The following is a 17,530-nucleotide window of genomic DNA, read 5'->3' as shown; positions in this document are numbered from 1 at the left end:
CACACTCATGGAGGTAGTGGTGTAGTGGTGCAATTACTGGACTAATCTAGGCTAATGGTCTGGGGGCATAGGTTCAAATCTCACCACAGCAGCTGGTGGAATTTAAATTCAATTGCTAAAAATCTGGAATTAATAGCTAGTCTCCGTAACGGTGATCATGAAAAGATTATTGTAAAAACCCATCTGGTTCACTAATGTCCTTTAAGGAAGGAAATCTGCCATCCTTACTTGGTCTGGCCTACATGTGACTCCAGACCCACAGAAATGTGGTTGCCTCTTGAAAACCCTCCGAAATGGCCTAGCAAGCCCCTCAGTTGTATAAAACCACAATATATTCTTACTGCAGCAGCTCAAGAAGGCCGCTCACCATCACCTTCTCAAGGGCAATTAGGGATGGGCAATCAATGCTGGCCCAGCCAGTACTGTCCACACCCCATGAACGAATTAATAAAAAAAAGTTAACATGCACATTTATAGCTTTGACTTAATTCAGCAAGTGTCAGTATTTCACAGGAAGAGATGTTTGATTAATCAATATGCAACAATGTTAGGTAAATCAATTTGCGATAGGCTGCCTAACCACTAAGGTGAAGATGGAATGAGCTGTTGTGTGCGAGTGTTTTTCAAAAAATAATGTTATACTACTTCATTTGATGTAAGCAAGCTCAAATTAGAACTTACCTACAGTTACAAAAATCATGGTTCAGGAGTAAGTCTAATTAAGTTGAGTAAATTGTATCAGAAATGCTTGGCTAGTTTAAATGTTTAGCAGCAATTTGGGATTAAACTAGACTCTGATGGACTCCCTGTTACACTTTAATGAAGATATGGAGAGAAAGAATACAGAGAAAGTAGGAAGGTGCAGTGAATTACTAACAACCATACCAGGGAGGTTTCAGAGGAAGAAAGCATGCTGGGTCCGGTAGGTGACACTCCATCTAACTTTCTGATGCTCTCACTGTCCCCAGTTGAGTGGTCATACATACAACAAACATACGAATTAGGAGCAGGGGTAGACCATTCCGTCCCTCGAGCCTGCTCTGCCATTCAATAAGGTCATAGCTGATCAGACTGTGGGCTCAACGCCACTTTCCTGCCTACCCCCTAGACCCTTTGATTCCCTTGTTAGTCTATGCTGTAGGATGACCTGTCAACATTGCCTGCTCACACCTGCTGAACTACACAATGTGGAAAGCAGTGGTGTGGGGGGGTGGGGGAAGGTGGTTTGTGTCATGTATCTTCTAGTATTTTGCTGTAACTAATCTATGGTGTGCCATTGCTATTGCCCACTTACCCATAATCTGCTCAAGCCATGATAAAGCGTCACCCAAAATTAAGATCATATTATAGCAAGTAAAACCAAGTACCAGTAACAGTATCAAGGTTCTGTGTTCAAGCTCTGGCCATGCTACAAATCAGGAAAGGAAGTCACATCCAGGCCATGGAGAAGGGGCTAAGTCACTGAGCCCAAGAAGAATATACTTTGTTTTGGTGAATGTGGCCAATTTAAATACTAATTTTGAATTCAGCCCAGCTAAAAAACAGAATGTCGTCATTATTTTTAAAGTTGCATCAGAAAAATGCTGGAAAATGAAATCAAAACAGTGACAAACTATAATTATTGCATGTTCAATTAATACACCCACAAAATTAATGTCACTGGGCGTTGGGCCACAAAACGAATCAACTTAACTGCAACGGACATTAGAATATATGGACAATGCTCTAAACAGTACCTCCCCGCCACCTCAAATATATGTTGTCCAATATTCCGAACAGAGCAAATTTAAAATATTTTTAGTCACAACAACATGCTTTTAAATCTTAACCAGTTAAAAGATTAAGAAAAATACTCACTGTCAATGCAGAATCCCACATGTACGGGGAAAACATTTTGCACAATGGATACATAAATAACATGGCAATGTGTGTTTGTGCTACAATGTAAAAGGAATGTTTCAAGAAGTCAAATATGGCCTGAAAATACAACCACTAATGCACAAATGTCCACCAGATGGAGTCGGCGCATTTTTAAAAACATTTTTAAAATTAGGACTTAAAAAATGGATTTGTGCCCGATATTTCAAAAGGACATAAAATGGGAAGTAGACAACATATGGAAAATACATCACCCAAAGTATACGAGTCTGCCTGATACAGGCTGTGTAAGTCAGGTTAGGGTTCTGGCCTTTAGGCCACCAGGTGGTTTATTTTCAATTTGCTTTTATCTGATATAAATTATCTTTCCTGAGAAAGATACTTATCTTTATCGGACAGATAAGTAATCTTTCCTGAGATAAATTGTAAATTCTTTTTCATGACCGACAGCAAAACAGCTCATTTACAGAGGACTTGATTTTTGCAAAGATTTCCCACAAATTGCTTGGCGTGAAGAGTTTTTCAGGGTTCAAAGTGAATTTTTTGTAGTGAAATTTACAAACATTGTGAAGTATGGCCTTACAAACTCTGGAAATCATAGGAGTGACTTATGTACTTTGATTTCCTCAAAACATTATATCAAACATGTTGGCTGCCATTTGCAAATCAGTGCAAATTGTCCCTTACATCTTCCCGAGGATTAACTATTTCCCTATATTATGGAGCCTAGAAGTTTACTCACGGCTGAACGAAAGACAAATTGGAACGTAAACCACCTGACCATGGAGGCAATTCTCATTTACAAAAATCTTCCATAAATCTTTTGAGGCAGGCACCTCATTTCTCCATGTCAGGTAGCCATGGAATGGATAGGCACGACTAGACATGTCTGGTCCGCTGCCCATTTAGCATTTATTACTATGACTTCTGCACAATGGGAAGAACTTTTAAAGATCTTTGTAAATTCTGATGAGTGTCTCAGTTATCTCACCCCCAGCAGCCTTCAGTGTATGCACGCTGTCAGGACTTGATGGATTCCTGCTTTTACTCCTATTTACTTTTTAAAGCAATGTCCTTTTGAGTGTTTATCCTAGGGGGTGGCTCGTTAACATCGTAGTTCCAACTAATGTCCAACTTTCACCTTCTCTGATTCAAAATATTTCATTCATTTCTGCCATTTTCTCATTCTTGGCATCATTCAAAGTTAAACATGACTCTGCCTCTTAAATGGGGAGAATTTTCAGGTCGGCGTGTGGGGGCGGGCCCCGCGCGCCGACGCGTAAAATGACGCACGGTGATGTCGGGCGTGTGTCCTGATGTCACCGCGCATCATTCCGATCTTCTGTTCGGCGGGCGTGCGCCGGAGGTGGCTGCGCCCCTGCCAAACTGTCAAAGGCTTGTTTAAAGGCCATTTAAAAACCAATTAACGTAGTTATGAATGCTGCCCGTCCAACCTTAAGGCAGGATGAGGTTTCATGAAGGTTTTATTTGGTAAATAAATTTTGCTCACTTCATAAACATGTCCCAGCTCATGTGACACTGTCACATGAGGGGACATGTCTGAATAACTTTTATCTCTCTTTGTTTCAAACTTTAAATATGAACTTAATCTTCCTGAGGCAGCTCCGTGCCTTAGGGATATTTCTGTGCTCTTTCGCGAGCAGGCCCCAACTCTCCCTTCTCCCCACCCCCCCCTCCCACCCGCACAGCGCTGAGCGCTACCGGGCGTGCGTCACGCTGGGTGGGCCTTCATTGGCCCGCCCATGTAAAATGGCAGCGCGCAGCCGATTGTGGGTGGTGATCAGCTCTGCTCCCGCTCCCAACCAGCCCGCCGGACAGGGAGAAAATTCTCCCCAATGCCCCCAACCTTTCACTATCCCTATGGGCTGAAAATAGCCTTTGTTGTTTCCACTTATCTAAGCTGTTAGTTTGTTATGCTCCCTTTTAACTTACTCAATTTCCCCTTTTGCTTTATTTCTATGCTTTTCTCTCATACTCAATTTTCTTCTGTATTAGCCACCATGTTTGTTGTATATCATGTTTAAAAAAAATGACTGCTCTAATGTTTCCAACTATCCAGGAATCCCCAGCCTATTTCACACCCAAACAGGAGCCCCGATTACAATTTACTTCTTTCCTCCATGTCTGAATGTACTTAATGTGTAGTTTATCTATTTCACATGCCAAATCTTCCACTACTGGTCCACTGCTCAATCTGCCATTTATCTACTATTATGTTCACCAGGCTGATTCCTGGGATGGCAGGATTGTTGTATGAGGAGAGATTGGGTCGACTTAGGCCTAAATTCACTGCAGTTTAGAAGAATGAGAGGGGATCTCATTGAAACGTATAAATTTCTGACAGGGCTGGACAGACTGGATGCAGGGATGATGTTTCCCCTAGCTGGGGGTGGAGGAGGGGGTGGGGGGTGGTCTAGAACAACAGATCACAATTTCAGGATATGGGGGAGGCCATTTAGGACTGAGGTGAGGAGAAACTTCTTCACACAGAGGGTGGTGAACCTGTGGAATTCTCTACCACAGAAGGCTGTGGAGGCCAAGTCACTGAATATATCTAAGAAGGAAATAGATAGATTTCTAGACTCTAAAGGCATAAGGGGTATGAGTTGAGAGCAGGAGTATGGCATTGAGATAGAGGATCAGCCATGATCATATTGAATAGTGGAGCAGGTTCGATGGGCTGAATGACCTACTCCTGCTCCTATTTTCAATGTTTCTATGGCTTTTGCCAAGATGGGAGGAGCTTTTAATGTTATAATGGGGTTGAGATGCTGAGTAGAGAATTGAGGTGCCTCCCACAACAGATATCATAGCGGGCAGCTTAATGTGGTGAGTTCCATGGGACTCATGGCTAAAATCACACTTTGGGTCATCCATCTTCCACTAATGGAGCAGATGGCCGCAAATTGTCCATGCCTGAGTGGATTCAGCTGACCGTTGTCCACTATCTTCGAGGGAACTGGAAACTAGGGACCTCTGCTGTTGGGTCAGTGACGTGGTGTTGGTTCTTTATGCCACGTGTGTCCCATTATTTCGTGCATCAGGTTATGTGGTGGGTTGATGCCAGTTGCATCAATATTGGCTGTGGTGCCCCAGAATGGCTGACGTGATTTCAAACGCTTTTTTTTGTGGGTTTCTCATGTCTTCTGGAATGGAAAGGTCAGTTTTGCTCACAACCTTTTCCATCTCACAAAGCATGATGGTGTCATGGTAAATGGCAGGCAGGGCAATGTGGGACTGCGCCAGGAGCCACTCTGAGTGGACTTAAGCATCCCCAACACTGTCCTCGTGGCGCTCGATAGATTGATGCACGTTTGAGAAGTGCCATATATCCAATTCCATTAATCAGGCTTTGGTTCCGACAACTAACTTAAATTAGCTAACTTCTAGATAAACACCTTCATGCTGTATTATAACTTCATCTATTTTCAACTAGAACTTATTAGGTTACGGTCAATATTTCCTGAGGGGTCTGCTACCTTAAGGTCACGCATAACCTCTGGGACACCGATCAAGAAAACAGCCTTGGATACATTCTAAAGCCCCTTCCCCATTATCCCAGTCCATCATTGGAAAGTTAAGAATTCACCATAACACCTGTATCCATTTCAAATTCCTCTAATTGTCAAAAAAAGCTATGAGGTACTGCAAATATCGTAACAGGCCCTTCATTGTTTTTTAACTCTGCTGATATTCTTTCCAAACTAGTACCAATATTGATAAACATTTTCCAGGTATAACTGCATCTTTATCGATCTCTCCTACTCAATTTTCCAGCTCTTTCTTCTGAGAACTTCATAGCCAGGCATATTTAGTGCTCAGTGGCAGCTCAGCTAAAGGCAAATTTCTAACAGGACTACATCGCATCCTTCAATTCTAATTTTTGAGTCTAGCTCCCTGACTTTATTTAAAACATCTTGCACATTGGTGTATGATCACTGTAATCTTGATGCATTTGTATTCCTCAGGACTATTTTCTCTTCTATTTTCTCCCTTATTCTTTTCTTCAGTTTCCTTCCCTTTACTATTTTAGACTGCTTTCCCCATTTTCTATACTCAATCTTAATCCTCTCGCCATCTCCCTTGCCTTAAGATTTTACATTGTCTCTCACTGCTCCATTTACCCTCCCTGAGAGTTTTGTTACCAGTTAGAATGAAGAAGTGGAGCCAATTCCATTGTTCAGTCTTTCCTGCTCTCGAACTCTCAAGTTCTCCCTTGTACATTATGTGCAAGTTATATCGGGATGTGTCTAATCTCATTATCCCCAGCTGGTTTAACATGCGGTACCAGCAGTAAACCTGAGATTACTACCTCTGAGGTCCTGCTTTCTATGCACCGAGTCCTTCAAATTCCCTTGGGAAGAACTCTACCTGTTCTTCCCAATGTCATTGACTCTCAATGTGAACCATGAGTTCAGGCTGCTCATCCTTACTTCACAGAATTCTTCTCCATTGTTGTGAAACTTATCCCACCAAATGGGAACTAAAAATCCATTTAGGACCAGCAGTTGAGATTGCCATAAAGGCTGTTGATCCCAATATGAGTTCTTGCAATATTCCACACCACATTTCATGGTACAATATTATCCAGTTACCATGAGCATGCCCTTAGTTGCAGGAAGTTTATCCAGCAGATTCAAAACTAATTTGGGAATACAAACTAATTTCATCTCAAATCCTTTGTTGGCTGGAAGCATTTGCCCCTTTAGTCTTGGTTGGATTTCAACAGAGGTGAAAGGGTAACAAATAGCCCAGTGGGCCACTCTTCTTGTTTCTAGGAAGGTGTAAGGAAATGATTCAGTCTTCATATTAACTTCTAGCTTTTCCCTATTGGGTAGTTTTCTGTTAGAAGACTGAAAGTATCAGTTTCAGTTTCATTTCAGTAAAATGAAAGGCAAAGTCAGGGCGGTAGTGCTGACCATGACCTGTTCACTTAACCTTGAGAGCTGTCACAGATCTCTTAGCAGTGAGATAAATATGGGTATGTTTTGTCCACCAAATCAAGAAGCTATGGCTTTAGATCATGACTCCTCCCAGGGCAGCTGTGCAACATCCATGTAGAGGGCTATTGTTCTCTTTGGCAGCCGCGAGTTGAATGACTTAATTGACAGTTCAGTCAAGGTGGAGGCTTGAAAAGTGTTTTTTGTTAAAGGTTACTTCAGCTAATGGGATGAAGTAAAATCTTTCAGAGCCAGAATGAAAGAAAGAAGAAGGGTGTTAAAATAGATACATGAGAATAGAGTTGAAATAGATACTGGTCAGTACTCTTGAGCTCAAAACTTGCATTGTGGCAAATTCTTCAGTAATTTGTTTTATTGCAAGTGTATCAATGATGTGTGCAATTATTTTTAGTAATAGTTATCATTGTATATGTCTTTATTGCTAATAATTATAATTGTATGCCTAATTCCTATGAAAGCCAACAAATGCCTTTGAACCTTATTATCTTATGGAATAATGTATAAACTTATAAATAAGAACATCCACTGCCTAACAAAACACTTAGCAAAGAAGCAGCACAAAGGAGATACTTTGGTAGTTGGTCAAATGTCCACACAACCAATATCAGTCACTAAATGACGACATGCAGATTATGGACTTTGGAGCATTTACGAAGAATATGTCTTCACTTACAGCATACTGAAACTTTTCATTATATTCACGATTGTTAGCAATCACCCGCCGCTCCTCCTCTGAAAAACAAAAAACAAGTAATTCAAAAATGTACACAAGTCACTCATGTAGCAGAATGTGGAGAAATGATGCAATCAGATCATACAGTTAAACAGAATTTGTAGCACCTCCATTAGAGTCCTCATAATGAAATTTCTTATTTCCAAAAGTAACTTCTCAACAGAACTGAAAAAAGTTCTTTATTTCTTGTGGGTAGGAATATTCTTTAGTGTCTGCACAAACATATATTTTTGGCCGCTTTGTATTCCGGATTGCTTCAAGCAAAGAGTATGATTGGTACTCAGTTTTCAAGCGTTGACACACCCATATGTCAATTCCAGGGGTCGGAAGGGCAGCTTTACTCTCGGCTCACTTCTTCGATCCAAACAGAAATATTAATATTGCAGTTACACTGCCATTTCCACACTGGCACATAGTTCCTTTGGGTGTTCACAGATGGGAAAACGTCTTCATAATTCAAGAGTAGGAACATCAATTATAGACAGGTATTTGTCCCCTTTTGTACACTCTGATCCAGTTTTATTCAGCCTCTGAAGCCCAATTAAAATAACCTAAATGTGATTTTTCTAATTAATGAGGCAAGGCTGATTTTAGGTCAGAGTGCAGGTTTCAAGTTCAGGGCTCACCTCTTGTTTGTTAGGATAACAAGAGATCATTGTTCTTGTGAGCATCACAGCACAACCACTATTTGACCTGAAGGAACAGACCATTTCCATTTAGCAGTACAAAGTTAGTGGTTAGATCCATACTGGGGACCTTGTAAGGTTTTACCTTACTATTTACCATCAGGGGAAGTGCTGTGCCATCCCTTGATTTTTCAAGGCTCTAACAAATTCACATTCCATAAATCTTACCCTACAAAGGCAATAAAAAATATATTGGGGGAGATTTGTTTCTTATAATAATGTTTGCATTTTTAACTTATAGCCTTTGCAGTTCATCTTTTCCAGTTCAAAGGCTCAGCAATAAACATATCCCATGTATGTGTGACAGCCTCTGATTAGCTAACAGGATTCTAGTGCAACAGGCCAGATATTGTCAGCACATTCCCACCCCAATAAAAAAAAACTTCTACTTGCACACACTGCTTTAGCCAATAACTACAGTCAACAAATGCCCAGGACGCAAGGCCACATCCTGCATGCAGTTACCACGTATGAGTATTAGGGTTAACCAGACATTCACCAGTACTAACTTAATGGGAGAGGTGTAAAATTATAAAGTGAAGTCACGAGAAACTTGTCAGTAAAAGCCAATTTTGCTAATTTTAGTTCTGAAAAGAGTGGGCAGTTTGTTCAAAGCTAAATGTAGGGCTTGTAATAGTGAGAGTTTACCTGCTTATAAATAGAATGCATGGGAAGAAAATTTTACATTGAGCACATGGTCAAATAAAACTGACACATGAATTAATAACAGGACATGTAGTGCAATGGTAAATATGTAAGACATTTCTATTTTACTGCAATTTAGCTATTAAATTATTAAAATGAGTGAGATTAAGAGTCTTGTGTTAAAATAGCGTGCACTGAAATTTTATATGAACATGTTAACTTGTACAGTACAAAAGAGAAATGAATCCCCAGGTAATTGTGCACAAAAAAATCTGCCACCAGATGGTTAATTTGGACTTTTTTTGCTCAATTTAACTATGCAAATGAACAATTTGGCTCGATTTATAAGAGAAAAACAACTGCCTTTTTAGGTAGGAATCAAGCCACAGAAAGATAAGATTTCCAAATAAATGATGACAACTATGTTTAGCTACAAGTTATCCTGTTGGCAATGAAACAGCTGTACATTTGAAAAACATGTTCCTCGTCTTTTGTCCTGTTGCCTCACTGATTATCTCTTAGCTCTTTCCAGCAGTACACTGAAAAGAACCACATTTCCTTTCCAAGACAATAAGAGCTGAAAACAGTTAAGGGCCATTTCCTTCAACGTATGTATAGGAAAAATCTAGATCAAATGATCTTCAGTCACAAATTAACACCATTAAAAGGCTTTTCTGTCTCAGAAAGATGACCAGATTACCAGCTCCCTTAAGTATTTAAATCAGTATTTCTCCCTGAAGGTAACATTGCACTTAGAAGGATAAGGAAAATCAATCCCAGAGGAACGGGAAAAATAAGTTGAAAATTTTCAAACCCCAGTAAAAATCAGTTTTGCTGGGGCCAGCATTACTGGAGTTCCATTTTAAGGTATGCAAGATCAGTTTGGACAAGTTTTACTGGTGCCCTTCATTTCCAGTGTTTCTGATTTTTTTCCTTTTAGGATGCCAGAATACTACCAGGACTCCAATGACTGTGGCTGCTCTGATAATGGGGAGGTCATTTCAGGATACGCTCGGCCTTGGCTGAGAATGAATCTACAACTGCATACACTGCAAACCCTGCATCCCATACAAGTTACCCTATACAACAAATAGCATCAAAATAAAAAACAAAAACAGAAATATCTGGAAAATCTCAGCAGGTCTGGCAGCATCGGCGGAGAAGAACAAAGTTGACGTTTCGAGTCCTCATGACCCTTCAACAGAACCTTCAGTACCTGAAGGTTCTGTTGAAGGGTCATGAGGACTCGAAACATCAACTTTGTTCTTCTCCGGCGATGCTGCCAGACCTGCTGAGATTTTCCAGGTATTTCTGTTTTTGTTTTGGATTTCCAGCATCTGCAGTTTTTTGTTTTTAGCGTCAAAATAAAGGTATTTCTCTCTGGTCGCATTGTTTATGAGATCAGTATCAATGGCTCAGATTTTGTGATCAGTGGTGAAGTGATGGCACTCACCGCTGACCTTGAAGAAAGCCGCCCACAAAAGACATTACAATCACCGTGACATGGATTTCGTTTTTTGTGATGTGAATTGGAATCTAAAGGGGATTTCCAGGCATCCAGCAGCAGTGATGTCATCAAAGAGGGTTAGCAGCCAATCACATTGAAGAATTCTTACAGAAACAAAACTATTCTTTTTAAAATTAAGAAAACTACAGAATTATCAAAATGGGAAGATTTGATACCACACAAATATAAAATTAGTTTTCCTCAGCTAGAATTTCTTTACACAAACTGTGATACAGAGTTATAATTCATTGCTCATTCACTGAGTAAAGGTGGAATCTGGAGCCAATCTTTCCTTAACATAGGGTTATTTCCAGAGAGCACAGGTACAGACTTCCTCCCCCCACACACACACAGGCGGAAACTGGATCTTATATATACTTAAGAATGATGCCCTAACCTTTCCCCAATTAGTAATGCTGCTTTCATTTATAATGTAGTGCCTGCGCTATTTCTAAGAGGATTGCAACATTAATATACAGGTTGGAATAATCAGCAGTAGGAGAAATCATCAAGGATAATCTGAATCCAGTTGGATTCTGTACTGGGAGAGTGAGGGTTCTATAAAGAAGAGCCAAATGGCATTTTCTCAAGTTTGAATTTCCTTATTGGGTCACTAAATGCAGAAATTTTAAGATGCATGCAATCTCGAGCAGACTTTGAAACATTCATGTTTTAGATAAGAACAGCTGGCTATTTGTTAAAAATGAACAGTTTGCTTGGGAATGCCAGATCACTCTTTACAATCTTCCCATGGCTCGACAGGAGTGACGAGGCTCTGATGAGGATTGTTGTGGAGGCTATGTAGCATGGGAATGTTTCCTCAATGCAATCATGGCATTAATTCTCCACCACAGTCAGAGATATTGGAGACCAGAGCAGGTATGTTCTTGGCGTGAAAAAGAATAGACACACAGAGACAAGTAGACCTGGAGATACCAAAAGAGATTCACAAAATGTAAATCTCCCAATCGTGAATGATAACGAAATCCAAGCATTTGTGCGCGAGATCCAATGGAAATAAATTTGGCACAAATCATCTAATTCAACGTACAAGATTCTTATCACTGGACCAACATCTAAACAAAATCATAGAACTCCATCAGCATTTCTGCTGCAGCCTTGTAATACATTTCTGCATTGTGTGAGATTACACTCCTCCTTCTGTGGAATGACTTGCTAATTTTTCTTCAAAAACTCTTCCCCAACAATGCCATGAGACGTAATGGAGGATGCCTCTACATATCCCTTCACCCTCCACATATGAACACTGGTCCATATCGAAGAGCTGGTTTTAACTGTAGTGTTACAGTCAGGTGAGAAGTGGTAGAATGACTCCCCTCTCTTTCCACTCCTCGGTTGATAGCTGCAGGTGTTTTTTTTAAAAGAATTCATTGCCAATTCAGTGAGTGCTGATCTGGTCAGGTGCTGTGACTGTAAAAGGCACACACAGACAGGCTTTCTTGTGGGTTTTTAAGTCAAGGAAATAGTATTTATTATACTTACCGCCCAATCTAAGTAAAATAATTTAAAAATGCTCTAACTCTTATTTACACATGCATTTAAGAGTTCTCTCTCCCTCTCTCTCACTCACACACACACACAAATTAAGTGGAAGGGTAGGTTAAATTGTTTAAGAGTGTAAAAGAGGACAGTTGCATATCAATTGTAGATTGATGATGTGGATGTTTTCAGGCTGGACACTCGATGGTCTTTCTGGATTCCTGATTAAAAATGTTGATGAATGATTTAAATCTTTTCTGATCTCACACTTTATCCCATTCTCTTCTTCTGACTGGTCTGGGGAAAAGCAGTTTCATAAAACACAAAGGAGTTATTTGGCTCATCACATGATCACCCTACACGAAATACCCAGTTACCCCAGGGTCACAGCCAGCTGATTTCAGCTCCATTATTTACATATGATTAGATTGTGGCTGGTGGAAATCCTCTCTCAGCCGGAGTCCATTGTCCAAAGTGTTTGAACCTAATGTCTGGTCCACACCCAGCTGAATACACAGATCATGTCTGGATGTTTTGTGAATGGTTGAACAGATGATAGTGTAGTGGTACTCACTGGACTAGTAATCCAGAGACCCCGACTAATGTTCTGGGAACACAGGTTCAATCCCACCACAGCAGCTGGTGGAATTTAAATTCATTTAATAAAAATCTGGAATAGTAGCTTCAGTAATGGTGACCAAGGCAACTATCATCAATTGTTGAAAAACTCAGTTGGCTCACTGATGTCCTTTAGGGAAAGAAATCTGCCATCCTTATCCAGTCTGGCCTACGTGTGAATCCAGCCCCATAGCAATGTGGTTAATTCTTAACTGTCCTCTGAAATGGCCTAGCAAGCTGTTCACTTCAAGGAAAATTAGGGATGGGCAACAAATTCTGGCCTTGGCATTGATGCTTACATCTCATGTAAGAATAAATAAACGGAGATGGGTCATTCACACTTATCTAAATTGATTGTGTCCGGTGGGGCATCTCGAGACAGCCTGACTCCATTCTTATGGCTTTTGAATTCGTAGGGCACGGCCACGGCCATCTTAGGGGCTGGTGTTTAAGTCATTTAAAATGCTGTTGTTCAGTGGCGTCCTCAGTAGGCCTCAGTGGTTAATACATGTGTTATATTATTCTTTCAATTGGAAAACTTCCAAGATTTAAATGGGAGAATGCAATTCCTTATTGCATGAATCAGCAGGCCTAACAGACCTCAATGTCATATGAACAATGTAAGGCTACACGAGGGATTTTGAAATATTTTGAAGTGATCAGGTGGAATGGATGATCATCAAATGGGAAACGAGAGGTGTGAAGGTTTGGAACCTGCCCAACTGTCCATGGCTGATTTTGTAATTTCTTTTCTGCATATGTACAGTATCGGTTTGAGTCACGTTTTATACAGATCAGTATGGACATAAATTATTTATTGAAAGAGGAGGGAGTTTCACATCTGCCATTCAAAACAGATGCTTTTTTCTTTATTCTTTCATGGTTCATGGGCATCACTGGCAAGGCCAGCATGTGTTGCCCATCCCTAACTGCCCTTCAACTGAGTGGCTTTTTAGGCCATTTCGGAGGGCAGTTAAGAGTCAACCACGTTGCTCTGGGTCTGGAGTCACATGTAGGCCGGACCGGCAGATTTCCTTCCCTGAAGGGCATTAATAAACCAGATGGGTTTCGTTACAACAATCAATGATAGTCTCATGGTCACATTACTGAGATTAACTTTCAATTCCAGATTCTTTTAGTTGATTTTAAATTCCACCAACTGCCATGGTAGGATTTGAATCAGTGTCCCCATGCATTAGCCTAGACCTCTGGATTACTAGTCCAGTGACAGTACACTCCCTGAGACAATCTGTGCATCAACTATTGGAGAATTTAGGGTAGTTACATCCCATAGCACTATTCAAAGAAGAGCAGGGAGCTTCTTCCAGTGTCCGGGCCAACATTATTCCCTCAGCCATAATCCCGCAACCAACAGTAAAAGCAGATTTCCTTGGCATTTATCTTATTGTTTGTGGGATCTTCCTGTGTGCAAATTGATAGCCACATTTCCTATGTTATAAACACCAACTAGGTTTCAGAGATACATTATTGGCTCTGAATCGTGCTGGAATGTGCAAAGATTATATAAAGCGCTATATCAATGTAAATTCCTTGCAGCAATCACAGAAAATTATAAACACAAATATCAAAGGCAAAGCCCTCAAAAAATGAAAGAGTTTTCTGCTCACGCCTCAGGTATATCTGGTTCTGTGGGATGATTCAGCAGTTGTCACTAAATATGCAGGCTGAATCTTAGAAATGACACCAGGAACTATAAGGCTACAAACTTCATTCAAGAACACAGAGCAAGCAGATTAGATGAACCTGATTATTTACGGACAACAGAATATTTCCCTGTGCATGGCGCACTTTTAAAAAATTTACAGTAAAGAACAACAGAATTACATGTGCTCAGACTGTGTGAAATAATGTCAAAAGAAAATCAACTCATTGCAATTTCATGTGTGTGTTTGGATTAAGTCTCCTGTTATGTTTATTGGGCATGATAATATCTTCATGGTGAGGCCCAACTATAACCTCTCAGTGATTACCACGCCAAAAGCAAAAAGTGACTTATGACAGTTAATGGAACTTTTATTAAAACCATAATATGCAAGTGCAATCACAACTGGAATTTTAGGTATTTCTTGTAAAACTAACAGTATTCTGTGATGCTGAAATCATCAGGGTTGTATTGTTGAGAAGCATTTAAAGTTTTCATGCTCCTGATTGACACTTGGCATCAACCATACAACATCATTCTTCAAAAAAAAAGTCTCAATATAGTTATCCAGCTGAGTATATTCTTGTTGTTCCTGATCTCCTGTCACCCAACAACATCTGGCATGCTCTATCCATTCATCTTATTGCCTGCTGACACAGGTAACTGAAACAATACAATACAGCTCAATACATGAGAGCTGATAGCTTGTGATGAAAATTCAACATTGAAGTTTTGCCATTACTTTCCCTCTATAATAAAACGACAAACGGCAGCAAAAAATATGATTGCCTACATGACAACAGTCATGACACTTCAACATATTTCACAATATGAAGCTTTGTGGTGATATTTCAACTCATGCTCGTTGACTTGCATCAGTTCTCGGTGCAGCAATGCCCAATTTTAAAATTCTTAACTTTGTTTTCAACCCCCTCTTTGGTTTTGCCCCTCCTTACCTTGTTAATCTCTGGCTGGCCTACAACTCTCAGAGATCTCTGAGCTCTTACAATTCTTCCCTGTATGCATCCTGATTTTCATCAGTCCACCACTGGTGGCCAAGCCTTCAGCTGCCTAAACACCCAAGGTCTGGAATTTCCTTAAACTTCTCTGCTTCTCTACCTCTCAATCCCGCTTTAAGATGCCTCTTAAAACCTGTCCTAACATCTCCACATGTCAGTGTCAAATTTTGATTGATAACGCTTCTGTGAAGCATCTTGAGACTGTTATGATCCCAGCTGATGTTAATATTAGACAAGTCAGATCCCAGAGTGAAACCTGGCTTGATAGATCCTAATTTTTTTTTTAAGAAACCGTGGAGGTAAGTTACTGAACAAATTCACAGGAGTCTGCTGATGAACTTTTAACACAAAGAATAAAACATTTATTAAACAAGAAAAATGAACCATATTACACCAGACAAGAAGGTTGGAAAGATCTCAATACAAACACAAGAAAATGATTAAAATATTCCCTAGTCCTTCACCCCGGCTATATCTTAACAGACAGGGGGGAGGTGGTGGCGTAGTGGTATTGTCACTGGACTGGTCATCCAGAGATCCAGGGTAATGTTTTAGGGACCTGGATATTCGGCTGTGCCAAGCAGAACACCACTGCTCCAAAAGGGTATGCATGCCTGTTCGGCCCACAGCATGGAGTCACCAACCTTTGGCTGCCCTACTGGATCTTCAGGACTTCCCTCGAGCCCATTTTGCTTCACGTCTGCTCCCCACAGTTCTCTCTTTAATTTGGAGCCTATTGCTCTGCTCCCTTTTCCTCAACTTTATTTAACAGGGTCAGTTTCTGATCTCTATCCTTGTCCCTTATCCGGGACCTTCTTCTGGAACCTCTTTCTGTCCGGCTCCCTTCTTTGGGATCTCTTTTTGGTTTTGGACCTTCTCCTTGTCCCTCCCCCGTGTCCTACTCCTGGGATACCTTCTCTGCAATGGTGCCCCTCTTCAGGTCACCTGACTTGCAGTTTCGCACCATTTCACTTTTCTTTTTCTTCTGCACATGTGCGCAGGGCCGATTCCCAGGCAGAAGACGTGAATACGGACAAACTGCCGCCCTCTCCCGGCCAGCACATGCACAGAAGTCCTGAGGCCTGCCAGGAGCTGTAGTCCCTGAACTCCAAACTCCCGATTTAGGTAAATATTTTTTGGGTTTCCAAACAAGATGTAAAAACGCTATATAAAAGCAAGTTCTTAATATGACACAGTACCAATGTAATAATACAATTGACTCTGGACAGTACATGGGAGAATGCCGGTAACAATCTAGGAATAACATTTACAGCCACTGTTTAAACAGGCGCTGAAGCACCTTGATTAATTACACATCTCCGCTAACAATAATTAGCTTGTCTCTCACTGTCAACCTCAATTATTTCTCACTGCAAAATAAAGAAATGAAAATTGTTTCTAGGTAGTCATGCCCTTAGGTAACGTCAAAACACCTGACAGCCAACAAACTTCTTTAGAAGTTCAGTCTCTTATGAATACAATCATGACAGCCAGTTGTTCCTAGCAAAGTCCATAGACATAAATATATAAGGGCCAAACTAATCTGTTTTTATTAGTGGCGGTTGAAGGAAGAATATTGCCCAGAGCATCCAAATGAGAGAAAAAAAATGTTTTTAACAAAAATGCTAGAAAAATAAGCGTGTAAAAGTTACTCCAAATCTCTTTATTTTATATTTGACGTCTATAGAATAATTAAAGGGCTAGAGAATGTGCCTGTCCAAAGATTATTCTAGTTTAACAGAGAGATAAGAGTTTAAACAATGCAAGAGTGAGGTTAGTCTGAGTAATGGGCAGTTCCTTTCTCAGAGGTCTATGAACATCTAGAATATGTTGTAGGTAGGTGTAGCAGGTATGACCTTCAAGAGGGAAGCTGACTGGCTCTTGGCTGGGGCAGAGATCATAGAGAAGTCAAGTATCTTTATGGATAAAAATTGGTTCATGTGACCTCCAGGAGTGGTTTTGATCATGGGGTTGGGGCGGGGGGGTGGGGGGGGGCGCTTCCAGAGTATTTTCCCTTAATCTCTTGCCTCGCTCAGGTTTTCCCTTAATCCCCTTTTTCTTGCCTCTCTTGAGATATTACATGGCAACGGTGATTGGAGGGACAGTGAGACACGTCTAGTCACAATGCTCCAGCTATCATGGGGTATGGGGCAGGTTTCATGGACCAGCCATTTTGTGGCTGGGACTTTTACCTATCTGACCCACCCAGAAGCAGATGGGTCAGAAAAGCATGAGGAGCCTGGAGGTCGAGATTCCCCCTCACACTGTGAAGTTTTAACTGATTGATTCCTTGCCCCCA

The 17,530-nt window shown here is 40.7% G+C and overlaps 1 protein-coding gene across 7 annotated transcripts in view; it reads right to left on the bottom strand.

The window, feature by feature from the left end:
- The window catches only part of atp8b4 (ATPase phospholipid transporting 8B4), a 272,971-nt gene that overhangs the window by 135,435 nt on the left and 120,006 nt on the right, over positions 1–17,530 (bottom strand). For all 7 annotated transcript variants that reach the window (XM_078530237.1, XM_078530243.1, XM_078530244.1 and 4 more), the window contains exon 3: positions 7,534–7,592. In XM_078530237.1, coding sequence (XP_078386363.1) covers positions 7,534–7,592 — 59 coding nt within the window. The remainder of the gene's footprint in view (positions 1–7,533; positions 7,593–17,530) is intronic.

Source organism: Cetorhinus maximus, chromosome 26 (assembly GCF_964194155.1).
Source record: "Cetorhinus maximus chromosome 26, sCetMax3.hap1.1, whole genome shotgun sequence".
NCBI lineage: Eukaryota > Metazoa > Chordata > Chondrichthyes > Lamniformes > Cetorhinidae > Cetorhinus > Cetorhinus maximus.
Note: the sequence above shows the minus strand (reverse complement) of the source record. Positions and strands in the feature narration are given on the sequence as shown.